General features: G+C 52.2%; 1 protein-coding gene across 10 annotated transcripts in view; it reads left to right on the top strand.

The window, feature by feature from the left end:
* The window catches only part of ABCB9 (ATP binding cassette subfamily B member 9), a 40,087-nt gene extending 19,857 nt beyond the window's left edge, over positions 1–20,230 (top strand). For 9 of the 10 annotated variants that reach the window (XM_067701045.1, XM_067701041.1, XM_067701043.1 and 6 more), the window contains 10 exons: positions 3,977–4,091; positions 4,667–4,797; positions 5,777–5,982; positions 8,165–8,362; positions 9,662–9,790; positions 11,734–11,922; positions 12,386–12,559; positions 14,685–14,844; positions 16,435–16,571; positions 19,013–20,230. In XM_067701045.1, the coding sequence (XP_067557146.1) occupies positions 3,977–4,091; positions 4,667–4,797; positions 5,777–5,982; positions 8,165–8,362; positions 9,662–9,790; positions 11,734–11,922; positions 12,386–12,559; positions 14,685–14,844; positions 16,435–16,571; positions 19,013–19,273 (1,700 nt within the window). In that variant the 3' untranslated portion in view covers positions 19,274–20,230. The remainder of the gene's footprint in view (positions 1–3,976; positions 4,092–4,666; positions 4,798–5,776; positions 5,983–8,164; positions 8,363–9,661; positions 9,791–11,733; positions 11,923–12,385; positions 12,560–14,684; positions 14,845–16,434; positions 16,572–19,012) is intronic. The other variant, XM_067701050.1, reaches the window with a different exon arrangement.
* Positions 20,231–27,502: the final 7,272 nt, after the last annotated feature.

The following is a 27,502-nucleotide window of genomic DNA, read 5'->3' as shown; positions in this document are numbered from 1 at the left end:
GAAGGTTCCGGAAGCTTCCAAGTGGGCAGGAAACCACTTTTATTCCTTTCTTGTATATGCTTCCAGCGTTTCCTTATGCGGCTACAAGCAAATAAGTACATGTCACTCTCCCCACCTCTTACACTCCATTCTGTGTCTTGCTTTTCTCACTTAACAATATATCCCGGAATGTTTCCAATCGGTATCTCATTCTTTTATTTGGCTGTGTAATACTGCACTGTGTGGCTGCACCATAGATTATTTAGTCGGTCTCCCGTTGTTGGACTCTTGGGTTGTTTTGAGTCTTTTTCTCTTGTTCATACATGTTTCATATAAATGTGCATATATCTGTAGGATAAGTTCCTAGAAATGGCATTTATAGGTTCAAAGCATTTTTTGTAATGAGGCAGAATAGAATAGAGCCATCAGGGTATGTAGTCTGTGGTAAGGTTAAGTATTGTTTTGTGAAACTTTTATTTTAGCTGTGTGCGCCTGTGTGTGTGTCCTGGTTGGTGATGTAAATTGTATCTGTTACTGTGGATCTGGTCCAAACAGTTTTAAAGCAACACTCCAGCAACGTGGGTGGGAAGGGACATCACGGGGTGGAAACTCCACGGGTTCTGGGGGTTCGTGGGCAAGTGCTCAAACCTTTCAGAGACTCATTTCCTCCTTCTGTGAAATGGGGATTGGGAGCATCCTTATCCCAAGGTGTTGTAAAGTTTGAATAAAAAGACAGAGAGGAGGAGCTTCCCTGGTGGTGCAGTGGTTGAGAGTCCGCCTGCCTATGCAGGGGACACGGGTTCGTGCCCCGGTCCGGGAAGATCCCACATGCCACGGAGCGGCTGGGCCCGTGAGCCATGGCCGCTGAGCCTGCACGTCTGGAGCCCGTGCTCCGCGACGCGAGAGGCCACAGCAGTGAGGCCCGCGTACCGCAAAAAAAAAAAAAAAAAAAAGAGAGGAGAAGGACAGGTGCAGAGCTTGGTACGGCATGATGAGTACAGGAATGTTAGCTGCTATGAGTCGTTACATGTTTAACTCCCAGGGACAGAGTCTGGGAGTAGCCACAAAGCCAGAGTGATCTCAAAGAGGACAGGCGAACCCCAGAGCCCATTTCCTTGTACCATCCGTCCTCCATCCTCTCAGTCCCGGCCCCTTAACCGCTGTGTGATTTTAGGCAAGTTACTTAACCTCTCTAAGTCTCATCTCCTCATCTGTAAAATGGGCGTCAGCAGTTGCGGGGTTGTGAGGTTCAGTGAGTTAATCCGAGCAAGACGCCTCGGACAGCTCATGGCACACAGAAACCTCGCAGTAAACTTTAGTGGCCGTGAGTGTTGGGATGACCCCTTTTCATTTAACCAGATAGTTTCTCCTACTCGTGCTTCAAGGCCCAAATGTCTGCTCCTGAGACGCCTACTCAGATTCTGCCGACCGTGGCCCTTAATTACAGCATCGGTGACATGAAAATCACATGTCCACTCTCCTTTCTCCCCTTCCAGGCTTTGAGCCCCTCGCGGACAGGGGCCAGGTCTGACTCATCCAAGGCCCTTGATACCTGGCACAGAATCAGACTTACTGAGTGAATGAATGCATGAATGAATGACCGTCCTGCCTGTGTGGGCAGATGTTGCCCCCACGGCCTCGTTTCCCCTGCCTCCCAGGGTGCTGTTGTCAGCTGGTGTGCGCTTAGGGAATACAGATGTCCTAAAATACAGCCGAGCAGATTGCACCAGCCTGCAGGATTATGTCAAGGTTATGGGCTTCAACTTGAAATCAGGCCCCCCGACTTCATCAGTAATTTTAATCAAGTTTACTTAACGTGGCCAAGCTTCAGCTTCTCATACTGCAATGAGGGCTTCTTCAGGTTATGGTGAAAATTAAATGAGGTGAAGCACGGTGCCTGGCAAAACTAGGTACTTCTTCATAAAAGTTAGGTACTGTGATTATTAACAATTATTTTTCAGTCAGCCAGCATCCAGTAGGGTTCAGCTTTTTCTGAAACCTTATAATCTAAAAGAAAAACCACCCATTGTGAAAAAAAAAATGGTTAGTTTTGTGCTGAGTATCTCCCGTTGAGATATGGATTTCCTGGCAACCTAACTACAATAACCTTGGGCAAATGACTGAGCCTCAGTTTCCTCATCTGTAAAATGGGAAGAATGATAATAGACCACCTATGGGGTTATTGGGAAGCATTTGAGACTTGAAAGAGATGAGGGAGCAGCTATCTGGGGTAACAGTGCTCCAGGCAAAGGGAACAGCCCGTGCAAAGGTCCTGAGGCAAGAAGGTGCCTGATTGTTAAAGGAAAAGCAGAGAGGCCAGCACAGCTGGAGCAGAGGGAGTGGGGGGAGAGAAGAAGGTGAGGCAGCTCAGTAGCAGGGCCCAGTCGTGCAGGGCGCCGTCAGCCACTGTAAGGCCTTTGACTTTGATGCTGGATGAGATGATCTGCCTTGGGTTTCACAGGCTCCTGCTGTCGGTTGAGTGGAGAACAGGCTGATGGGGATAAAGGTGGCAGCAGGGGGAGCCAGGGGTTTGCTGAGATAGTCCAAAGGAGGTTGACAAACCTGGGTGGGGCAGTAGAGGCAGAAAATTCTGGAAATATTTTGAAGGTGGAGCCACAGGATTTGTTGATGGACTAGAGAGTTTCACCTGGTTCTTGGGCAGATTGGACAAAAGAGTTTGCATACCTGCTTAGCACAGCACCTACCCAGCAAGGGCTCCATAAACGTCCATGGTGGTTAATACCATCACTGGTGCTTGCTGGAATCATAATGCTGCTAGAGCTCGCTGATGCCCTTTACTTCCCTGTAGGTAAACTGAGGCAGAGATTCAACTGAGGTAGAACTTCACAGGGGTGCCTGGAGACCCCATCTGGCCAAGTACACAGGGGAGACAGAGGCCCTCTCGGCTGCCGCCTTGTGGTCCCTGTGCTGAGACCAGCAGAGGGCGCCAGAGCACTATAGAAGGCCTCACTGTCCTGGTTGAGCCAGTCCTGCAGAGCTGACCAGGGAAGGGCCTGCCCCACCTGCCCAGGGTTCATTCATTGACCTTTATTGAGTGACTCCTGTGTGCCCAGCCCTGAGCCAGGCTATGGCTGCTGAAAGAGCTGCAGTGAAAACAGGACACAGCCTGGTCTGACCACCTTCTTTTCCGTGTCCATCATTTCCATAAGATGGGAGCGGGAACTTACTCTGGGTTATTGGGAGGGAAGGCACAAGGAACGAGCCCCCCAGATAGGAAGCTTATTTGGGTTTGAGTCCTGGCCCTTCCTCTTAATTGCTGTGGGACCTTGGGCGAATTACTCCGCCTCTCTGAGTCTCCCACTCCCATGTGAAATGGGGTGACATCCCTGCCCAATGCCCCTCTCCCCACGTCCACCCAGGATTGTTGTGAAGATATAGCAGGACATATGGGTAAGAAATTATCTGACAAACTGTAAAGTGACCCCTCAAGAGGGGCGGGGTGGCAATTTACAGCATTGCTCAGAACCAGAATACCAACATACTCTGAGGGTCTAGAATTTGGACTCTGAACCCTCAGCCAAAGAGAAGAAGTGAACTTTGGCGTCTGTCAGCCACCAGCTGTGTGGCGGAGCAATCGTCAGCTCACCTTTTCAGCTCCACTTTGCTCATCTGTAAATGGGTGATAACAGAGCCGACTTCAGGGTCCACGTGCAGAGGGGGTGAACCGTCACACGGGAGCCCCTTGTCTCTGTGTGCTCGATGACTGGTCGCCATTATTCACGATAGCATGACCCAGTCTGTATAGATTAAGTCACTCACATTTCCCGTGTTCCTGTTCTCTGAAAAGAGAGGACATTAAGCAGTGTGGGACCCCTTCCCTGCCCCCTGCCCCGTTGAGAAGCAGGAGTTTGCCGAGAGAGAAAACCCCACGGTGGAGTCAGCGCTGTGGGTGGTATGGGGGCTTCCAGAGGCTCAGGAGGAAGGACAGAGGCTCCCCTGGGTGCCGATGCCCCCTGAGCCCGCCCTGTCTCCGCAGGAGAGACCTTCCTCCCTTACTACACGGGCCGGGCCATTGATGGCATCGTCATTCAGAAGAGCATGGAGCAGTTCAGCACGGCCGTCACCGTCATGTGTGCGCTGGCCATCGGCAGGTAGCAGCCCCTGCCCTCCCCCACCCGCCCAGGCCTGCCGCGGGGAAGGAGGGCAGGGCCAGCTCCCCAGAGGAAAAGGGGCCAGGGAGGCCCAGGAAATGCCCCCGGGGAGCCTGTGCCTCAGCTGGTCCCCGTGGTAACTAACAACCCAACTGGCTTAGTTCTGTCCCTTTGGTTGAGCCACCCTAGAGCAGCGCCCTTTTGTCCCTACAGATGGCTTCAGTCCTCGGGGTTCCCCTTTCACCGGCACCCTCCCACCCCCCACGGTTTTCCAAATGGGAAACAAGGACCAGCCTTGTCTGTGCTCCTCTGGGAGGGAGAGGGGTCTGGCTGGTGGAGCTGGGCCCTTCACCCACAGTAAACGCAGTCCCCTCTGTGCCCTCACCTTGGGAGCTCCTGTTGGGAACAGGGAAGCCCCGTGGAGGTGCTGGCTCCGGAGAGTGGGCTCGAGGTCGGGGTGCCGCCCGGTCTCTGCCCTGCGAGGGGCCCACGCCTGCCAGCGGGGGGTGGCGGGGGTGGCGGTTGGTTGTCGGAAGGACGTCGTGCTATATGTAACATCTCTTATCTGCAATTAGCTCATTTGCCGCAGGTGTTCGGGGCGGCATTTTTACCCTCATATTTGCCAGACTGAACATTCGCCTTCGGAACCGTCTCTTCCGCTCGCTGGTGTCTCAGGAGACGAGCTTCTTTGACGAGAATCGCACAGGTTGGTCCTCCTGGGGCCTCGGGTGACCTGGGGCTGGGCCCGGCCAGGTGGGCTTGCCTTGCATTGAGGATTTAAGTGGGCACGTCCATGGTCTCAGTCCTGATGGCTTTTCCTGCCATCCAGTTCAGGATGGGGACACCCCGGGAGGCTGGCTTGGGCCTCCGGCCCTGCCTGAGCCCTGGGGAGCTGGCCTGACGGCTGAGGTTTTGGTGTGAACCGCGGCCACTATAGGACCCTCGCTAGGCCACCCGCTGTCCCTGCAGCAACCAGGCCTCGCCTCCCACTGGCTTGTGGGAAGCACGAGGGCCGGGACTACCCAGGCCTGTGGCCTGAGAGGCCCAGCTCCTATGGGAGTGAGCAGGGCGGACATGCAGGGCAGAGCAGGGAAGACATTACAGCATCCGGCCCAGGGCAGAGCAAGGAAGACATTACAGCATCCGGCCCAGATCCAGGCTCTGAGGCAGACCAGCCTGGGAGCAAACTCTGTCACTAACGTCACCTCTCTGAGCCTCTGTTTGCTCCTCTGTAAGATGGGAACAATAACAGTAGCTGCCCTGTGGGATTGCTGTGGAACTCTTAGCCCAGTGTTCAGCAGTCAGTAAAGGGCTTTCTGTTCCTCTCTCCTCCACAGCCCAGATTGTTATTTCTGTGAGGGAAGAGGGGAGTGGCCCCTCTGCCAGTGACAGGGAGGAGATGTGGGCTCAGCTCTGGCTCGGTCATGGCCACGCTGTGTGGTGCTGAGCAAGCCTCTTCCCTTTCCCGAGCCTCAGCTGCCTCCTCTGTGCTCTGGGAGGTGTGACGCTGAAGCAAGATGCTGGTGACAAGGTCTGGGCTCAGAGCAGCCCTCAAGGGGCATCCGCTCTCCTTCCCTCCCCACCCCGCCCAGAAGGTAGGGAAGGTCTGAGCTCCCCGAGGGTCCCCTGCCGCTGCCCACAGTGACCCCATTGCCACAGCGGGAGCTGAGCTGCCTGTGTTCCAGGGGACCTCATCTCCCGCCTCACCTCGGACACCACCATGGTCAGCGACCTGGTCTCCCAGAACATCAACATCTTCCTGCGGAACACGGTCAAGGTCACGGGCGTGGTGGTCTTCATGTTCAGCCTCTCCTGGCAGCTCTCCTTGGTCACCTTCATGGGCTTCCCCATCATCATGATGGTGTCTGACATCTACGGCAAGTACTACAAGGTAGGCCCCGCCTGGTCCCCGCTGGGGTCTGAGCCCTGGCAGCTCCTGAGTGACCCCTTAGGCAGGTTCAGGGGGCCACCAGGGGCTAGTGAAGGACCCATCGTAAGGCTGCATTTGCGTTCATTCACTGGTTCATTTCACTCATTCAATAAATATTTATTGAGCACCTACCGTGTCCCAGGCACTGGTTTATATCAATGAAACAGACAGGGCCCCTGCCTTCAGGAGGCTTATATTCTAATAAGAGAAACAGACAATAAATAACAACGATGCTAATAATGAAAATATATAATACAGTAAAAGATCATAACTGCTAAGGAGAAAAATGAAGAGAGAGATTGGGAGCATTGGGGCTGGTTGCCAGTTTTAAATAGATCTTTCTGAGAAGGTGGCATTTGAGTAAAGAGGTGGACGGCTCGGGGAAGCACATTCCAAGCAGAGGGCACAGCCAGTGCAAAGGCCCTGAGGTGGGAATGTGCCTGACATGTTTGTGGAGCCTCAGAGAGGCCGGTGAGGCCAGAGCCAGGAGTGAGGGGAGAGCAGGGAGGTGACGGGGGCCAGATGGTGTCGGCCTTTGCGGGAAGTTTGGTTTTCACTCTGAGTGCAAAGTTTGCTCTCTTTCTATACGTTTATGTCAGGGGGGAGGGCTCAGGCCCCCGGGAGCAAGGCCCTCGCCCACGATGCAGTGATGGGCAGGCAGCAGTCCCCTCAGGCCGCCCCTTGGCACTGCCTCTGTCAGAAGGTCAGCCTGTAAGCTAGGCCCCTGCCTCACCTTCCTCCTGCTTCCTGCGATGGTGGGTGCCCCTGAGCCCTAACGGAGCCAGGCTGGGTTCAGACAGTGTAGGCAACCCCTCCTCAGTGCTCCAGGCCTGCGGGGGCAGGGACACTCCTGAGCAGGGGCTGGGACACGTGATCAGCTCAGGGTCCCCAGTGTGGTCGGAACCCTTGGTGCCCATGACCTGAGGCCAGCCCCCAGATGGATCCATTCCCCACAATCCAATGTGTCACCTCCGACAGAGCCCACCACCCAGGAGGGCCCTCTCCCCAGCAGTTCTGGGTCACCGGCCTCACTGTTTTCCTCCCTGAGTAGAAAAAGTAAATATATGAGTTGGAGTTGGAGCTGTTTCCCTTCCACACCGCCCTTCCTGCCTTCCTGCCCACCCCTGAGAGGGGGCAGGAAACCCTGGAGCTCCCTGCACCAGCCCCACCTCTGCACACACCTCAGGCCCCACCTTTAAGTTCAACCGGGCAGGACCTCAAAGAAGCCCTGTTTAGGTCTCGTACCTGTACCCGAATGTGTAGGATACAGTCATCGCCACAAGCCACACACATCGCCCGCAGCCAGACATGACGCAAGGCACAGGTTGGCTTCTCCCAGGATGCCTGAGTGTACTGCCTGCTTCCGATGGCCTGGGCATGACTCGCAGGTCATGGGACATGCCTATGGAGGAGACTGTCTCAGCCTCCTGGGCAGCCTTCCTGGCTGGTGTGAGATTCTGAGTGTGGTTACTGAAAGCCTGAATAGCGTGGCCCAGGGCGCCTTCTGGAACTCTGTGGACAGCAGCCTGGCGGTCACGTACTTGGAACCACTTCTCAGCCATCCGTCTCCAGTTATAAGCACACGATGAGGGCAGATTTCATAGCCCGTGGCCTCCACCAGCATCTAGAACTTGGCTAGGAGTTCTGGAATCTCTGTGCCAACCCTCAGGCTCTCACGTAATTTAATATATGTTGCTGGACGTAAATGGTGCCTCCTTAATAGTTAGTGTTTCTTGTGTAGTGTACAACCTGAACAACCATCCAGGGCATCCCTGCTCTTATGCCAGCACAGAATCAGGTATTGAGACTTCTTTTTCTCAGAGGATTACCCAAAACTGTATGGTCACGCATAACCTCCTCTGAATACTAGAGATGACTTCGTGATCAGCACCCCCATGCCTCAGGAGCTAGAGCCTCAGGAGCTCACCCTAAGAGCCCAGCTGGAGTCTGAGTTCAGCAAATCAAGCTAGAAGGGAATGGGGGAGGAGGGGAGCTGGGTCTTATCCCCTTGCCCCTGGAACTCCCTGCACAGAGCTGGCACCAGCTAAAGATAGAAAACACCAGAGAGGCCTGGGGCCTCAGGCAGAGGGTGAGACTGTGTGTTTTGGGGTCTCTTCCTTCTTGTCGCGCTTCCCACCCATAGAGGCTCTCCAAAGAGGTCCAGAATGCCCTGGCCAGAGCCAGCAGCACGGCTGAGGAGACCATCAGCGCCATGAAGACAGTCCGGAGCTTTGCCAACGAGGAGGAAGAGGCGGAGGTGTACTCACGGAAGCTGCAGCAGGTCTACAAGCTGAACAGGAAGGAGGCTGCGGCCTACATGTACTACGTCTGGGGCAGCGGGGTACGTGCCCTGGCCCGGGCAGGTCTCACACAAAGATGGGGGACCCCTAGATCAGGACATTAGCCCAGGTCCAGGCATGCTGATGTGACACTTGACTTTGTCCCAACTTTCTGCTTGTCCTCAGAGAATCTTTCTGGAAAGGAATTCAGCCTCTCAGTGCATGTCCTCAAGCAGGGCACCTCCTCTCTCCCTCTCACCTGGGCGTGGGGTGGCAGGGTAGGAGCTTTCTTTTCCCAGCTAGGGAAGCGTCCCTGCCAAGGTGGGGAGTCACCCCGAGGCGAGCTGGGACCCATCCTCGGCCGGCTTCCCTGCAGGTCCTTTGTCACAACTACACACATGCCCCCATTAGAGTGTCCAGCTCACTCCCTGGGGGTGAGTTATAGACCCTCCTGGAGAAGAAGCACTTGGGTCCTGTCACTGTGTGCTGGCCACATCTGGGGGTGGGCTGTTGGGGAACAGCTGGGGTAGGAATGAGGAGGGTTTGGAATTTAGGGGGAGGAAAGAGAGGGTGGTCTACAGGGAAAGCAGGGAATAAAGACCTTCTGGGTCCCCCCAGGGTGGGCCACCCCTCAAAAGTGCCCAGCCAGGGAGAAGAAGGGCCTGAAATCCAGCTCACCTAGCCAAGCCTCTTGGCAGTCTGCCCACCAGCAGGGGCGCCTCTTGCCGATTGTGCAAAGGCACTGTGGCCCAGCCATTGATCTAGTTCTGACCCAGCATTGCTGGCTTGGGATGGGGAGGGGCAAATAGGGACCCAGTGGGTTGTCATGGGTACGCAGGTCCCACTCCTCTCGCAGACCACTCCCCCAGACACCAGAGGGGGCTGGAGGCAAGCACACCCTGGACACAGCCCCTCCTTCATGGAAACACAGACCTCGTCTGCTTTGCCTGGCTTGCTGTGTGACCTTAGCCAGTGGACTCAGCCTCTCTGAACCATGCTCTTCCCAATAAGGAGAAGACTAATAGCTCCAGTTTGGCCTCGCTGAGGCGCTTGGGCGCTGTGTATGTGTGCCAGGGCCTTACAAAGAAAGCCTTGTTCCCAGCCAGGCTCATGGCCTGTTCCAGCTGGGGGCCTTTGCAGGGAAAAACTCCATGGCGAGGGCGGGGAGGGCATGAGTGACAGAAGGGCCCCAGCTTGTGGGAGGCCATCCCTGCTGCAGGCTGGAGTTTCAGTCTGTGGCTGTGAGTGAGGCGCCCACAGCTGCTCTCACCTCCCCTGCAGGGCAGGGGACAGAGAGGCTGTGGGGAAGGTCTGAGCCAAGGCCCCCATGACTCAGATCCCCCTTTCCCTCTTCCCTCCAGCTCACTCTGCTGGTGGTCCAGGTCAGTATCCTCTACTACGGGGGCCATCTCGTCATCTCAGGGCAGATGACCAGCGGCAATCTCATCTCCTTCATTATCTACGAGTTTGTCCTGGGAGATTGTATGGAGGTGAGGGGCCGGCGGGGGGAGGGGGGCCCCGGGGAGAAGGGAGAGGGAAGGGAGAGGGATCTAAATGGGGGTGCTCCAGGGTTCACGGGAGGTGGTATTTCTTTCTAAAGAATGTGACAATACCAATAATACAAATAAAGAGAGTAACACATACAAGTGACAGCAACTCCATTTATGGAGCAAAGTGGCAACGACAGCAATTATTTCAGAAGGTTCTCCTGAGCACACTGTGCACGGTCAGTGCTACTCCAGTCCCCATTTCCCAGAAAAAGAAGCTGAGGCTCAGAGTGGTTAAACGACTTGCCCACCACGTTTGTAAGGGAACCGAGTTCAGAGGCAGATGGTCTGACTTTATTTTAACCCACTTTGAAGAGTAACTCCATGGAAAAAGAACAGAGTGGGTTTTTTTTTTTTAAATAGACTATGTCTTAATTTGGCTGCCCCCACCAGCAGGTCCCGAGACTAGGGAGTTGGCGTGCTTGTGCCGGAGCTGCCATCAGTCACTGCTGGAGGATGCCCGGAGTGCTCCTCTGGTCTGCCTCCCTCCCCCCACAAAGCCCTCGGCATTAAGATTGAGCCTCTGTGTCCTGCAACGATAAAGCTCAAAGATGCGGCAGGGGAGGGGTGGGTTAGCATCTGCTGCAGACGGTACTTTGCGTTAGCTACAGTCATCCATGCAGTGTCATTTGGATCAGCGTCTCGGAATCCGTGCTTCAGAAACATCCACACTAGCGGGCAAAGACGTGTGTCCGAGGATGTTCAGTGCGGCACTGTTTATAATGGTGAAAAGTTAGATGCCTGTCAACCAGCGATTGGGTGAATACAGTACATCTGTATTCTAGAAACAGTCCATCTGTGCTATGAAAACTAGGCAGCAGCCACAAAAATCAGGTAGAGCTGTGTGCACTGGCATGGAAAGAACCCTAAGACATGCTCTTAGTGAAAAAGCTAATCCCCGAGTCATAAGGATGGTCTGATCCCATTTGTGGGTTTTTTTTGCATCTCAAAATGATTTAATTACATATGTGCACGTGTTTGTGAAAGCACAGAGAAAGGACTCGAAAGACACAGTACTCGGATAACCGGGGCCACCTCTGGGATGAAGCAAGAAGGACAACTTATACACTTGTATAAGCACTTGTATCTCAATAGGAATAATTATATCCAGATATTATGATAATAGCCATAGCTGTGGTGTGTTGGGGGTTTACTATGTGCTAAGCACTGTCTTCGCGGAACCATGACAATGGTACTAATATCACCCCTATTTCATCAACCAGGACCCGCAGTCACAGCTCATAAGGGCCTGAACTTGGGAGCCAGATGTGCCTGGGTTCGAATCCTGGCTCTGCCACTTCCTGGCTGTGTGACCTGGGGGAAGTTACTTGAGCTCTCTGTGCCTCAGTTTCCATATCACCAGGAAGGAGATAATGATAGAACCTACCTCATAACATATATAAGTACTCAGTAAAATGAGTCATTATTCACACTTATACTTGTGTATATTTTTACCCAAGGAGATGTATAGTATAAATTAAGGGCCATTTTTAAAATTGAAATTTAAAAATTCTGTGACAGCTGAAAGAGGAAGGTCTGATTCCTGTTCTGCCACATTCTGCCTAGTTCATTTAACTTCTCTGTGCTTCCGTTTCCTCCTCTGGAGGGTGATAACACCTACTCTGCTGGACGGTGGTGAAGTTTAGCTATAACACACAAGGCACCAGTACTTTTTATTGCTGTCCTCATTTTTTCATTGTCGTCATGATCTCCTGTACTAGCAGGTGGGGCTCCAGCAGCCTCCCGTGGGCACCCCGCCCCCAGAACTGCTGCTGTGTGCTTGCTCTCTCCTCACTCCCTTCAGCTCTCTGGCACCGTGGCGGGGGCGGGGGTGTCCCAGGATCGGTGCCCGATGGGTCAGGAACGTGTGTCTACTCCCCCCGCAGTCCGTGGGCTCCGTCTACAGCGGCCTGATGCAAGGAGTGGGCGCCGCGGAGAAGGTGTTTGAGTTCATTGACCGGCAGCCAACCATGGTGCATGATGGGAACTTGGCCCCTGACCACCTGGAGGGCCGGGTGGACTTCGAGAACGTGACCTTCACCTACCGCACTCGGCCCCACACCCAAGTCTTGCAGGTGAGAGAAGACCCAAGCCCCCCCCCACCCCCCGGAAGTCATCCTTTCCCTCATCCCATCTCTCGCGCACCTCCTACAGGCCAGGCCATGGCAGTGCAGCCAGGGACCTGAAAGGCCAGGAACACTGAAGACAGATCATATTAACAAAAGGATTCCTGGAGAAGTGCTAGGAAGGCAATAAGTCAGGGGTAGTCTGCAGAGATGGTATTAGCAGTCAAGGAGGGCTTCTCGGAGGAGGTGACATTTGATATGAGACCTAAACAAGGAGCAGGAGCCAGCCGATGGCTCTCTGCAGAAAGAACATTCCAGGCAAAGGAGACAAGTATAAAAATGCTGCCCAATCCTAGAAAGGAGAGCATTCTGGGGGCCGGTGGTGGGGCAGGCTAGGAAGGGTGCCCACCTGCGTCTGAGGCCAGAGCATATGAGCCAGGGGCCCCACACCGTGTCTGCGTGTTCCTTGCAGAATGTCTCCTTCAGCCTGTCCCCAGGAAAGGTGACAGCGCTCGTGGGGCCGTCGGGCAGTGGCAAGAGCTCCTGCGTCAACATCCTGGAGAACTTCTACCCCCTGGAAGGGGGTCGCGTGCTGCTGGATGGGAAGCCCATCAGCGCCTATGACCACAAGTACTTGCACCGAGTGGTACGTGCATGGGCCTTTGCTGCCCTCCTCCGCCCTTTCCTTGTCTGATCTTCTCTCCCACGGGCACGCACACAGGTGCAGGAAAGAGGGCTCAAGACACACGTACATTTCAAAGAATTATCACCATTTCAAGAATTGGAACATTCCAGCACTCTCCCCACAAGAAGCAACGTCTTGCCTGACGCTCACGATCGTCATTTCCATGCTTTTCTTTTGTTCCCATCTCTACGCCTCCCCGAACAGCGCAGCTGTGTTTTGCTAATTTTAAACTCCGTCTGGCTGGAACCGTAACATGTGTATTCTTTGTGTCTTGTTCCTTCCACTCAGTGTTATTTGTGAGGTTTCCAGGTTGAGGCTGTGTTTGTAGTTCACTCATTTTCATTTCTGCAAGATAATCCACTGTGTAAACATGGCACAGTCCGTTTATACATTCTGTTCTTGATGGATATTCCGGTTGTTTCCTGTTTTTTTACTATTACCAGCAATACCGATATGGACAGTTTAGTCCATATCACGGTGCCCATGGGTGGGTAGGTTCTCCCAGAGCCTCACCTTTAGTAGTTACTGCCATTAAGGTGGTTTACTTTTTTTATTATTATTATTTTTTTACACATTACATTCCCACTAGCAGTGGATGAGAGTTCAGGTTTTTCCGCATTTAAGTTATCTCCAGTATTTAAAGGAGGCTATTCATGACCTTACAGTTTTGAGTAATACTCTCAGAAAAGTAGACTCGACACCTGATCCTCTGCTGGTATAAGAGCAGGGATGCCCTGGACTGTTGTTCAGGCTGCACACTATACAAGAAACACCAACTATTAAGCAGACACTATTTACGTTGTCTACATACATTAAGATATATGAGAGCCTGAGAGTTGGCACAGAGATTCCAGAACTTCTGGCCAGTTGTAGATGCTGGTGGAGGCCACAGATTGTGAAATCTTCCCACCTATGTGTATATAACCAGGGACAGATGGTGGAGAAGTGGTCCCAGGTTTGCCCCCACCAGGCTGCTGCCCACCAGAGTTCTGGAAGTGGCTCCTAGAAAGAGCTGTTCAGGCTTTGCAATAGTTAACACACTCAGACACTTAATTTTCTCAGACTGTTAATGTTGCCAGTCCTGAATCTGTACCAGTTGGTATTTAGAGGTAGTTCAGTGTAGAGGTCTTCTGCATTTTCCTGGTGACTAAAGATATTAAGTCCCTTTTCATATGTTTATTGGTTATTTGGATTTCCTCTTTTGTGAATACCTTCTCTATAAATTTAAATTTTTAATTTTCATAAACCCAGAGCAGTAAAACTCAACAACCTAACCATATTCCCATATATTCAGAGAATTTCATAACAAAGACCTGAGGTGACTCCACCTCACCTTTTGAACTCCACTCCGTGTCGGGAACCGGCATTGGCAGTTTAGTCAATATCCTTTCCAACGTGTTTCCTACCTTTATATAAACATACCTATATATAAAGGCACATATGCTTTTTTTAAACAAAAATAGAAATATTATATATATATTACAGTTTGATTTTATGAGTGCACTGTAATCATTTAACCAGTCCTCTGTTTATGGAGAACTAGATTGTTTTGTTTTTTTCTTTTTCCTTTTTTGCTATTTACAGTGTTGCAATGATATCCTCCAACTACATACAAATTCCTAAAAGTGAGACCATGAGACAATAGCTCCTTTCAGTTGTTCTCTTACAGGGAGGGGGCACCATCCAGGGAGGTCCTTGTGGCCTGGGTCTGCTGTGCCCCCTTGCCTCCTGCCAGGGACAGGCTGACTCACAGAGTTACACTCCACGCTCTTTCTCTCTTTCTTTCCAGGTCAGGGGCAGCCAGTAAGCTCCGTCTTGGAGGTCAGGGAGCTTGACTGGGCCCAGAGCGGCAAGCTTAGCAGGGCCCCAGTTTGTTGGTCAGGGAGGCTGAGAGCTTGTGCAGAAAGTGGACTCTGCTGTTCGGAAAGAAGAGAGGCAGCTGAATGCAGCTGCTGGCCGCGGGCCCTGATCAGATTTCAGACCCAAGGCTCCCGGCGTCACTCAGGCCCAGGGCTCGCGAGGTTCCTGGTGACAGCTGGATAGACGTGTTCCAGGCCTCTCACAGCCCATCCTTCCTCCTCCGCAGATCTCCCTGGTGAGCCAGGAGCCAGTGCTGTTCGCGCGCTCCATCACAGACAACATCTCCTACGGCCTGCCCGCCGTGCCCTTCGAGGTGGTGGTGGAGGCCGCACAGAAGGCAAATGCCCATGGCTTCATCATGGAACTCCAGGATGGCTACAATACAGGTACAGAGCCCAGAGCATCACCTCCACCGTGCCTGGAGGTCCACCCTCAGGGATGCAACCCTGAGTTATGCACTGCCCTCTGCCAGCTGAAACTCACATAACATAAACTTAACCACTGTATTTTAAGTGAACAATTCAGCAGCATTTAGTACATTCACAGTGCTTTACAACTACCACCTCTGTTTAGTTCCAAAACATCATTTTTTTTAAAAGACACTTTTTTCTTTTCTTTTTTAAAATTAATTAATTTATTTAGTTTAAAATTTTTTGGCCACATTGGGTTTTCGTTGCTGCGCACAGGCTTTCTCTAGTGTGGCGAGCGGGGGCTTCTCATTGCAGTGGCTTCTCTTGTTGCAGAGCATGGGCTCTAGAGCGCAGGCTCAGTAGTTGTGGAACACGGGCTCAGTAGTTGTGGCGCACAGGCTTAGTTGCTCCGCGGCACGTGGCATCTTCCCAGACCAGGGCTCGAACCCATGTCCCCTGCATTGGCAGGTGGATTCTTAACCACTGCGCCACCAGGGAAGTCCCTGAAATGTTATTATTTAAAAATAATATAAGTATTATATTCATTAATTATAGTGACTTAATTTTATATTAGTAAATATTTTAATTTAATAAGTTGAACAATATATTACCTTATAGATTTTATTTAACATATTTAAAAATTTTAACTCTCGCAATGGGACTATTCATACAATTCAAAACTAAAAAAATAGACATAACGATAGCCAATGCGAAGTTTTATTTCATCCTGGTCTTCACTGCCAGGGCCCCCCTGCCCCCACCCAAACATCTTTCATTATTTTCTTACATGTCGTTTTGGAGTTTCTTTATGCAAGTATGAATATGTATTTTTATTCCCTCCCGCCCTTTTACAGAGAAAAACCCAGCACATTCTATTCTGCCCCCCAGTTTTTTTAAGTGACCTGTCCATATAGATACCTAGAAAGCTGCTCTTTTTTTAACTACTGCATAGTACTCTGTTGTGTGACTTTATAATTATTTACTCAAAAATAACTGATTTCCTGTTTCCTGTTGATGGACATTTGGTGGTTTGTTTCTTTGTTTTTTTTTTTTTTTTTTTGGCAATAACAGTGCTGTGAGTCACTGCGCATGAGAAGGTGAATCTGTAGGAAATATTCACAGAGATGGGTTTGCTGGTCCAAGGGTTGTGCCTCTGTAATTGTGCTCTGTAGACTTGTACAGCACAACCGGATAGACACAGCGGTGTGTGCACGGCAGCACAGGGCCCGCGCCAGCAGTACCTCAGGGAGAGGAGGGAGTGCCCTTTCCCCTCGGCCACACCAGCACAGTGTGCTATCAAACGTGTGGATTTTTGCCAGATTAAGAGGTAAAAGTTGGTATCTTGGTACCAATTGCACATAGTTATAACTTGCATGCCTCTTACGAACAGGGAGGAAGAGCATCCTTTCATGAGGTTTCCTGCCTGTGGCCCTTGTAGCCCCACCTTTTCCTGGGGAGCAGAGCTCCTGTGGCAGCAGGGAAAGGCGGAGGCGGGGGTTGCTTGCTGCTTCCCAGGGCCACCGGCCTCACCTCCCGCTCACTTGCCCCTGTGTCTCTGCCACGCAGAGACGGGGGAGAAGGGTGCCCAGCTGTCGGGCGGCCAGAAGCAGCGGGTGGCCATGGCCCGGGCTCTGGTGCGGAACCCACCCGTGCTCATCCTGGATGAAGCCACCAGCGCCCTGGATGCAGAGAGCGAGTTCCTGGTGAGTCGCTGGGTAACGGGCGATGCTGGGGCAGTAGCAGCTCCAGGCGGCCAGAGCCCTCCCTCCCACAGCAGATGGCTGCAGGGGCCCTCCCAGGCCAGCAGCTTCCTGGACTGGGCTGTCCCGGAGCTGAGGGCAGGGAGCGGGGGCAGAGGAGGCCCAGGGCCTGGCCACCCTGGCCCAGCCTCTGGCTCGAGGCGTTGAAATTATATGGAATTAGGTTAGGGGTCAGGAGGTGTGGGACGTGGACAGGAGCTCCGCTCTGCAGCTCATGGCTTGCGTGTGTCTCTTACCCCCTGAGTCTCATTTCATTGGTAAAGAAAGAAGGGCCCCATAGTGTATTTGAAGAGGACCAGCTACCTCAGTCCCTCCATGAATCATTTACTACACAGGTATTTAATGTGCGCCTCCCGGGCACCAGGCGCTGTTCTAGGCACCAGGGGTTACATGGGCCCCTGCCCCCAAGGTGTTTCCAGTCCAGAGGGGGAGACAGATAACAAGGAGATAAGCATGAGTTCACCCTGGGGCCTGTGCTATGTAGAAAATGGCAGTCATGTGGGGACTTCCCTGGCGGCCCAGCAGTTAAGACTCTGCGCTTCCAGGGCTGGGGACGCGGGTTCGATCCCTGGTTGGGGAACTAAGATCCCAGATGCCGCACAGTGCGGCCAAAAAAAAAAACAAAAGAAGAAGAAACAGTCATGTGATAGAGAGATTGAGGGAAGGGTCACTACTGTCAAAGAGAAACACTGCTGGACATTAGTTAAAGCTGGGAAAACAGATTTTATAAGTAGCTACTGTCAGTAGGGAAAAGAACTGAGCCCCATTCCTGTGCAGGGGTGACAGTGGTGACAGAGCCTTTCACAGAGAGATTGAGGGTGTAGGGAGGGTGCAAGAGTGGGGGACCAGGAGAAACGCACAAAGGGCTGGGCAGTGCAAGTGTGATCTGTCCGCATGGCTGCTGGCCAGCAGTGGTTGTCCTCTACCGAGACTGGGAGACAGGGGCCCTTTCCTTCCCATGATTACAATGAGATGGCATTCAGGTCCCGGAGAAAAACATTCCTGAGTTTTAGGAGATCTGCATATATATCTCCAGGGGACAGGGGAAGGTTTTACAATTATAAGCCCTTTTTGGAAAATGCTCTAAGAAAGGGAGCTCTGGGGCCCACCATCAGGTGATGTCTAGAAGTCAATTCTCCTGGCAGCACTGGGCATTTAGGGGCTGGGGTCATCCTAGCAACAAGGCCTTGAGCTGCAGAAGCCCCCTGGAGTGTGGCCGTCTTAGTGCAGAGTTTGGATGGGGTCACACGTGTCAAGAATCCTGCAGTTCATGCCAACAGAACCAGGGTCATCAGGTCCCACTTGAGCTGAGACCAGAAAGGAAAGGAGACAGCCAGAGGGGGGCTGGGTAAGAGAGTCCCAGGGAGAGGGGGCAGTGGGGGCAAAGTCCCAGAGTAGGTCCACAGCCAAGCCCCACGGTCAGCGTGGCTGGCGGTAGGGTGAGGCAAGGACAGAGTCATAGGGGGACACAAGCTCCTCAGGCCCTGGAAAGGAGTTTGGATTGTTTTCCATTAATAGATTTTTATTTTATTTTTTTAGAGCAGGTTTAGGTTTAAAGAAAATTAAGCAGAAAGTACAGAGAGTTCCCATATATCCCCCTCCCCGCACCACGAACAATGTCGCCTGTTATTAACATCTTGCATTAGCGGTACCTTGGTTCCAGTTGACAAGCTGGCATTAATGCATTATTTCTAACTCAAGACCACAGTTCATATGAGGGGTCACTGTTTGTGTTGCGCATTCTACGGGTTTTGACAAATGCAGAATGTCATGTTATGCAGAATAGTTTCACGGCCCTAAAACTCCCCCAGGAGTTTGGATTTTATCCTAAATGGGACGAGAAGCTCTTGGAGGGCTTGGGGCATGAGTTCAACAAGAACTGATTAAAAACGTTAAATCCACGCGGGGAATGGATGGGAGCAGGGCAGGTCAGAAGGAATGGTGGCAGAGGTGGAAAGATGGCACAGAGACACACCGGGGAGATGGAGCTACAGGACCTGCTGATGGGTCGGATTCCGGTGCTAAGGGAAGGATGAGGAACCAGGTGATGCCTGGTTGTGTCGGCGTGAGCTTCGGGGCTGACGGTGAGACCGTTAACCAAGGCCAAGGCTAGGGGAAGGAGCAGGAAGACGAGAAGACGACCATGCTCGGGGCCCCCCTGTCATCCGCCGGGCGCTGCCCTGTGTCAGGCTCTGAGCTCCGTCCCCCGTGGACAAAAGCCAGGAAGCAGGTCCTGTGCCAGCCCTTGCTTTACAAGTAAGGAAGCCTCAGAGAGGCTGAGCATCTAGAGGACGCGGTGGATCTGGGATCCCAGCCGGGACCGGGCGGGGCAGTGGGTGGCGGCGGAGATGCCCGTGTGAGCCGGCGCCCTCCTGTTTCCACAGATCCAGCAGGCCATCCACGGCAACCTGCAGAAGCACACGGTGCTCATCATCGCACACCGGCTGAGCACGGTGGAGCGGGCGCACCTCATCGTGGTGCTGGACAAGGGCCGCGTGGTGCAGCAGGGCACACACCAGCAGCTGCTGGCCCAGGGCGGCCTCTACGCCAGGCTGGTGCAGCGGCAGATGCTGGGGCTCGAGCCCGCCTCGGACTGCACAGCCGGCCACAGGGAGCCGCCGGGCAACGGCGGTCACAAGGCCTGACCGTGGGCCCTGCCTCTCCTGGTGGGGCAGAGGCTCCAGTGCCCACCTGGCAGATGTGCCCACGGGGGCCCCCCAGCTGCCCCCGCTGCCCTCCGAGCCCAGGTCCACGGCACTGGAGGGCCAGCTGCCCTGTCCCACGTGTCCCTGCTTCCTGCGTCTCGCCCCCGGTTCCCACCCTGTTCCCCGGGCCACCACCAGCCCCCTGCTGCCATGAACGACCCCCTCCAGTCTGGGCAGTGGAGACACCACTGGTCTCTCCAGCTGGTCTCCCAAGGTTTCTAAGTGAAGGTAGAGCTACCTTTTTAAACCAAGATCTTAACCAGGTTTTTTACTGCTTGGTTCTGATGGGCCCCAATCTCCTAGATTTCAAAAACATTTTTCTAATTGGGAGCAATGATGGGCAAGTTCTAGAGACTTCTGAGCCGGGAGTGAATGACCCTTCCTAGGAGCCTGGGGGATGTCAGGGAGAACTAGGCCTCTACCCTCTGCCCCTGGAGAGAAGGGGCTTCCCTGTCCCGGGGTGCGGGGGAGGGAACATGGGGAGGGGACTTCCTGTCTCTCCCTCTTCCCAGCTCTGTGAGTCAGGCCAAGGGTGGGTGGGGAGTGGAAGGCACCTGCCTGCCCTCACCCCTTCCGCCCTCCCAAATCTAAGCCAGTCTCACTGTGAACCACTACGGACCTTAAGTGGGAGAGTGAGGGGCTGGCCAGGCCTGGCGGAGCCTCAGGGTGTCCCTGGCCCAGCGCCCAGCGCTAGCCCCTCCCCCTGCCCGTCCCATGGCTGGCGGCCCCTTCCCCCATCCACCCTGCCGCTCTGCTCTTCTGAGGCCCTTTGGACGTTTGCGAGTCGCGTTCTCTTCCCTGTCCAGTGGACGGGACACTGGCAAAGCCCAGGTCTGGCTTTGTAGCGGGGTTGCAAGATGTTGGGAGAACCCGGTTAATAAAGTATACTACCTCTGACCCCTGACTTCTGACCTCTTCCTGGGCCGTCTGCCTCATCACCTGGTTAGGTTTCTCCATGCACTAACTCTCCCCCGGCCCTGCCTGGTGTAGTTGTGGGGAGACTTTGAGTGGTCTAGGGCCTCCACCCAGTGTCCAGGAGCCCCTTCACGTCCCCAGGACCCCAGCGCAGACATCCATGTCTGTCTGTCTGCCTCCATGGGGCTTGTGCGGGATAACAGAGACCTGTCTCCTCTAAATCCCTGGGGCTTCTGTACCTCCCGGGAAAGCCGAGACCCAGCAAACGCCACCTGTTTTTTTCCATCAGGGACAGGGCGCCCCACGCCCACCAGCCCATGGCGCCAAGAAATATTACGCAGCAGAACAGCTCAATCAGAAGAGAGGCTTAGGACGGGACACAGGAAGACCTCCTGGTGGTGCTTCTTACTTGCTGGATTGTGTGGGAGTCTGGGGTCCCGGGAGGGGGGCTGGGCAGTGGCTTTTACCAACTGGTAGAGAAGTATTTCAATATTTTAACTACTGGTACAGTCACACTGCATATACCAGCTCCATGTCTGCCGTGTACCCGTTTTCCTGCCAATTAAACCAAGGCCTGAGACCCAGACTGTTGCCAGCTGGGTCCCCTGCTTGCCCTCAGGGGCTTGGGCCTGCCTGGAGCATCTCATTTATCCAGGACCCTCTGGCTCCCCACCTGAAGAAGCCATCATGAAACTGAGAACTGGGTCCCACAGCAAGAACCTGCTTGGGCCCAGGCTGGGGTTTCAGGTGGAATCGGAGAGACACCAGGTGCTTATCATCCATTCTCATTTAATCCTCACAACAACCAGTTCTCTCCCCCTTTGAAAATTTTTATTTATTTATTTATTTAGGCTGTGTCGTGTGGCATGCAGGACCTTTGTTCCCCGACCGGGCATTGAACCTGTACCCCCTGCAGTGGAAGCACGGAGTCCTAACCACTGGACCACCAGGGAAGTCCCTCTCCCCCATTTTAAAGTTGAGGAATCCGAAGCTCAGAGAGGTTAATTATCCCTATGCCACACCGCCAAGACCCCACAGCTAAGCCCCCAAGAGTAGGGAACGAAAAAGTTGCGGGGCGTTATCTGGACTCTCTGTGCTTACCATTCCGTAATAAAAATAAATACAAATTTTAAAATGCTGTGAAAAACCCAACAAGATACATAGGTGAGTTCAGTTCAGGCAGGAGGAAAGTTGAGACAGCTGTAAGGGGCTTCCCCGTTTATCGTCCCCCTCTCTGGGCCTCAGTGTTTTCACCTGGAAAGGGGGATGTGCTACAAGGATGGAAGGAGAGTTTGAACCTCCTGCCTGGGGCGGGGGCTTGGAGGAGGAGTATTGGTTTCCTGGGGCCGCTAGAACAAATGACCACAAATTGGGTGCCTTAAAACAACAGAAACGTATCCTCTCCCAGTTCCGGAGGCAGGAAGTCTGACATCGAGGTGTCGGCAGGGCCGCGCTCCCTCCGAAGGCTCTAGGGGAGGTTCCTTCCTGGCCTCTTCCAGCTTCTGGTGGCTCCAGGTATTTCTTGCTTGTGGCCGCATCCCTCCCGTCTCTGCCTCCGTCTTCACATGGGCTTCTTCCCTGTGCGTCTTAAATCTCCCTCTGCCTTTCTCTTATAAGGACATTTGTCGTTGGATTTTGAGCCCATGTGGCTAATCCAGAATGATCTCATCTTGAGATTCTGAATCATATCTGCAAAGACCCTTTTTCCAAGTAAGGTCACACTCACAGGTTCCAGGGATCTGACGTGGATCTCTCTTGCGGGGGGACCCTGCAGCCTTTCATCCGAGTGGCTTTGCATCCCTTGCTCTGCCACTACCCGGGGGCCACTGACCTGGCCCAGGGCCACCTCAATACTTCCTGTTTGTTTTGGGGTGGGGGGATTCGATGCTCGGAGGGCAAGGACAGCCAGGCTTGGGTCAGGCTGGTTGCGATGGGGATCGTGGAACTGGAAGTAGAGGCTCCGGGCTGGACCGGCCTGCGGCTGCCAGGTTCGCTCGGCCCTTCGTCGTCAGATTCTGGCCTCTGGCTGCTGAGAACCCTCCCCCGGCGTCCCGTGGCTGCAAGGCCTCTGCCTGCCTTTCAGCCTTAAATTTGATCCTCAGTTGCTCTGCTCCAGCCACACTGCCCTTCTTCCTTCTGGTCCTTGAGCAGGCCAAGCTCATTCTTGCCTCTGAAACTTTACACTGACTGTTCCTTCTGCCTGACACACTGTTCCTTCCCCTCGGTTCCCAGCTGGTTCCTTCTCATTCCTCTTTCAGCTCACATGTCCCCTCCTCTGCAACAAGTACTGAATGTGGGGTTTCCCCTAGTCACCTTGATCTGTTAATCACAGCACTTGTCACCCCCTGAAATTTTCTCTGCCTCTTTTGTTCTGTTCCAGGCACAGGTCTACATGCTTTGCATGGGCTACGTCACCTAATCCTCATAAAACCCTTGAAAGGTAGGTACAATGTCATGCCCACTTTACAGCTGGAGAAACTGAGGCACAGAGCAGTTAAGTGACTTGGCCAAGACCACCCAGCTAGTAAGGGGTAGAACCAGGATTCACACCCAAGAATTAGTGTGTGTGTTTGACCCCAACCACAGAACACCCGTGAGAGTGAAGATTTAAGGGCATGGGTTGGGGAAGGTATGTTGACATGGCAGCAAAGGCTGCAGGTCAAACATTAGACTTGAGTTCTCGAACATAAGTGCCTCTAGGGTGATCACCTAGAGGGGTGGGATAGGGAGGGTGGGAGGGAGGGAGACGCAGAGGGAAGAGATATGGGAACATATGTATATGTATAACTGATTCACTTTGTTATAAAGCAGAAACTAACACACCATTGTAAAGCAATTATACTCCAATAAAGATGTAAAACAAAACAAAGCGCCTCTAGGAACCAGGTAGATATCATAGGCAAGTGAAGCCAACCAGGTGTAAGAAAAGTCAGACAATATCTTGGTTTCTCTTTTCCACTTTTGACATGGTGCAGAGAAAACCTGTTCCGTTAGAAGTAGAATATGGTGCAAACTTGAGGATAAATGGTAACCGAGGCTCGGTGCAGTAGCTGGTGACAACGGGGGCTGGTGGGGACCGTGGCAAATGGGAGAGCTCACGCCCGCTTCAAGGGGTTGCCTGGGACTTGGCTCCAGCCCTCTGGGGTCATGCAGGAAGGTGGCCTTGAGTTAGCAGATCTTCAGATGTTTCCAGAGAGGTTGGGAATTTCCGATTTTAATGTGAGATTGACTGCTTTTTATAGATTGGCTCAATTATTTTTACAAAAGTAAGGGTAAATGTAACACATCTCTAGTCTTCAGCCTGTGGAACGTCCATCTGCAGCCTCTGTGTTGGACATTCCTGTTCTCCAAAGTCCTTGGAGTTTCCCCAGCAAAGTGGTTCCACTTGCCATGGGGGACCCCCCAGCCCAACCCCATTCCAGCCCAGGTGCCTCCCTCACCCCTCCCACCTGCCCCGCTCTTCGCCTCATCCCTCCCCTCCCAGCTGGAAGCTCCAGATTCTTCTCCCTCTCCCATGCCAAAGAGTCAGCTCCAGCTCCCTAAATTGCAAAGTGGGCCCTAGGCAGACACAGTGGGCCCTAGGCAGACAAAAGAACCTTCTGGAGACCAAGCAAGACCCTTTTTAGAAGGCATATATGATTTTTGAAAATACACGTTTCATTTTGGAATCATTTTAGATTTACAGAAAAGTTGCGATGATGGTAGAGGGCGTTGCTATATACCCTCACCCAGCTTCTCTTATGTTAACATCTCACGTGTTCGTGATACATTTGTCACGACTAAGAAACCTACACTGGCACAGCACTGGCAATGAAATGCCAAGCTTTTTTTGAATTTCACCAGTTTTCCCACTATGTCCTTTTTCTGTTCCAAGATCCAATTCAGGGTACCACATTGCATTTAAAGACAGGTTTTTTAAAATTGTTTTTACTGTGATAAAATATACATAACATTTACCACTAACGACATTTAGTACATTCACAGTGTGGTACAACTGTCACCATTATCTCGTTCCAGGACATTTTGTCACCCCCTCCCAAAACCCTGTCCCCATTAACAGTCACCCTCCACTCCCCCCTCCGCCAGCCCCTGGCAACCACCAGTCTACTTTCCGTCTCTATAAATTTGCCTGTTCTGGACATTTCATATAAATGGAATCATAGACTATGTGGCCTTTTGAGTCTGGCTTCTTTCACTTAGCATCATGTTTTCAAGGTTCATCCACGTTGTAGCCTGTGTCAGTGCTTCATTCCCTTTTATGTCTGGGTACTATTCCATTGTACGGATGGACCCCATTCTGTTCATTCATTCACCCATTGATGGACACTTGGGTTGTTGACACATTTTGGCTATTGCGGATAATGCTGCTATGAATATTCATGCTTTTGTGTGGACATGTTTTCGATTCTCTGGGGTTTATACCTAGGAGCAGAATTGCTGGGTCATGTGATCACTCTGTATTTAACACTTGGAGGAACTATCAAACTATCTTCCACGGCAACTGCACCATCTTACGTTCCCACCAGCAAAGTATGAGGGTTCTTATTCTCCACATCCTCACCCACACTTGTTATTTTCTGGTTTTATTTATTTTTGATTATAGCCATCCTAGTGGGTATAAAATGGAGAGCCATCATTGTTGAAGTGGACTTTTTCTCTGTTACAATTAATTTAGCAAATATAGCTGCCTTCCTCTGTCCCAGGCGCTGTGCTAGGCAATCGGGGGGAAAGCATGGCAGTTGGGCCCTTGGGAAAAGCATATTCTGGGGGGTGGAAAACAGTCAAGGAAACAAGCAAGAATGAGACACAGCGGAGACAGCATGGGGGCCACGGGGATCCCGAGCAGGCTTAATCCTGGCATGAGGATCTGGGGGCGGTGAGAGGGTTAGAGGCGGTGCTGGCTTCACGGTGGTGCGACCCAGACAGTCCCACGGGGGCTCCGGGCACAGTAGGGCACAGTAGGGTCCCGCACTTGGTTTAAAGCTCTGTGGCCGCCGTCTGGAAATTCTTAATTTTTGAACAAGGGGTCCTGCATTTTCACTTTGCTCCGGGCCCTGCAAATTATGGAGCTGGTCCTAGGTAGTTGTCGTGCTGGAGGCGGGGTCTAGGGAAACTTCTCTCCACAGCTGCATCTTCGGCATCTGGGGGAAGGGGCTTTTTTTTTTTTTTTTTAATATTTTTAAAAAACACGGAGAATTCTATAACCAGCACCCGCCACCGCAGATCTTCACCCTGGGCATTTCTCACCACCAGAGCCACCTGCTGCAGGTCACCCCCTCCCCTCCCACTGCTCCCTCCCTCTTCCAAGCTGGCCCCTGAAGCAGAATCCAGTGCGTTAGGCAGCAGATGGGTTCTTCCAAGCGGCTGGTCTCCGCAGACTCTGACCCAGAGCCTGTGTGTGTTGGGAGGAGGCTGTTAATCTGATTTGGGGTCACGGTCAGAGCTGACAGCTCCAAGGACAGAAACGCAGGAACTCGAGGGGTTGCTCATTGGAGGCAGAGCTGGAGAGGATGCTGAAGGCGGGCTCTCTGAGGCCAAGAATCCTCAAGTGGACGCTGGAATGATGGCCCCTCCACGGCCTGTTCCCCTATCCCCTGCATGGTGGCTATCCCAGGGCTCTGACCCCACCTTCCCTTCAAGCTCCCAAGTTTGCTTTTCTCCCCATGTCTGGCTGAGACCTCGCCTAGCTCAGAAAACATCCACAGGTGATGGGCTTGGAAATCATCTCTCCTCCTCTTCATCAGGGCTGTCCTGGTACAGTTTTGCAGGTTGTGGCCTGCACAAGCTGTGAGGGTGAGCCCCCAGATGGTGCTCGAAGCTTTACACCAGGCTGCGTGCATTCAAAGGAGTACATGGGCCAGAGGGGAAACATAAGCAGTAAATGGGACCAGCTGTAAGACTTTGGGGAGCGGCGGGGACTGTGGTGAAATGAAGACCTCATTCCTCTTTTAAAGAGGGCACATGGGGCTCACCTCTGCCGCTGTCACCACAAGGAAATGTGTATGAAATGGGGCCAGGCCTTCCAATGTTGCAAAGGAAGCGGGCAAACCACATTTTGTGGTCTGCCCACTTGAACTGTAGGTATCTAATGCAAACTTGAAAAAATACAAACAAGCCAAACAAAACAAGTCCTTGGGCCTCTAGACTGTGACCTGTGGTTTATACCCACAATTCAACTCTGAGTTATTCTCTCTCTTACTCTTCTCTTGGGCATGAGGTGTTGGTGTGGATGTGAAGAGACAGAAGCGCTCATTCACGGTGGTAAGAGTGCAAATTGCGGCAACGGCTTTGGAGAGCAGTTTGCCACGTCTAGTAAAAAAGTTGGAAAGAGCAAACTCTACGTCCCACAGTTCTGCTCTTAGCATGCCTTGCAGGAGTGGCTTTCCTTTTTTAAAAACATTGAAGTAAAATTCACATAACAAAAACTTCATCATTTAAACCATGTTAAAGCATAGGATTCAGTGGCTTTTAGTAAATTTGCAATGTTGTGAAACTATCATCACTATCTGATCCCAGACCATTTTCATCACCCCGAAAGGAAATCCGTACCTATTGAGCCGTCACTCTGCATTCCAACCCCCAGTCCTTGGCAACCACTAATCTGCCTCCATCTCTGTGGATTTGTCTCTTCTGGACATTTCATATTAATGGAATCAGACAGTATGTGGCCTTTTGTGTCTGGCCTCTTTCATTTAGCATCATGTTTTCAAGCTTCATCTATGTTGGAACATGTGTCAGTACTTTATTCTTGATTATGGTGGAATAATATTCTAGTTTATGGCTAGATCCCATTTTGTTTTTCCATTCATCTGTTGATGGACATTTGGGTTGTTTCCACCTTTCGGCCGTTGTGAATAGAGCTTCTGTGAACATCTGTGTGCAGGTTTTTGTGTGGCTATACATTGCATTTCTCTTGGGTAGGATCGCTGGGAGAGGAATGTTTTTTAAACTTTGCTTTCACTGCAATCCTTAGTAAGAAAAGCACTTTTACCTCCCTACCAAGTGCACGTGCACACAAAACACAAGCTTCACCAAGGAATAGTATTCATTACAAATTATTCTATCCTCTATTATTTAAGAAAAATTTGATTTCATGACCTAGTCATGCCTCAGGCAATTTGAAAAACACTGTTCTGGAGCAATTAGCCCAAGGACGTTTGTAGCCACCTGGTTCGCATTTGCAAACACTGGAAACAACTGATACGTCTTTAATTTGGTTGTAAAAATTATGGTATAGGACATATGGTGGAATAT

This window comes from Pseudorca crassidens, chromosome 12, assembly GCF_039906515.1.
Source record: "Pseudorca crassidens isolate mPseCra1 chromosome 12, mPseCra1.hap1, whole genome shotgun sequence".
Classification (NCBI taxonomy): domain Eukaryota; kingdom Metazoa; phylum Chordata; class Mammalia; order Artiodactyla; family Delphinidae; genus Pseudorca; species Pseudorca crassidens.
Note: the sequence above shows the minus strand (reverse complement) of the source record. Positions and strands in the feature narration are given on the sequence as shown.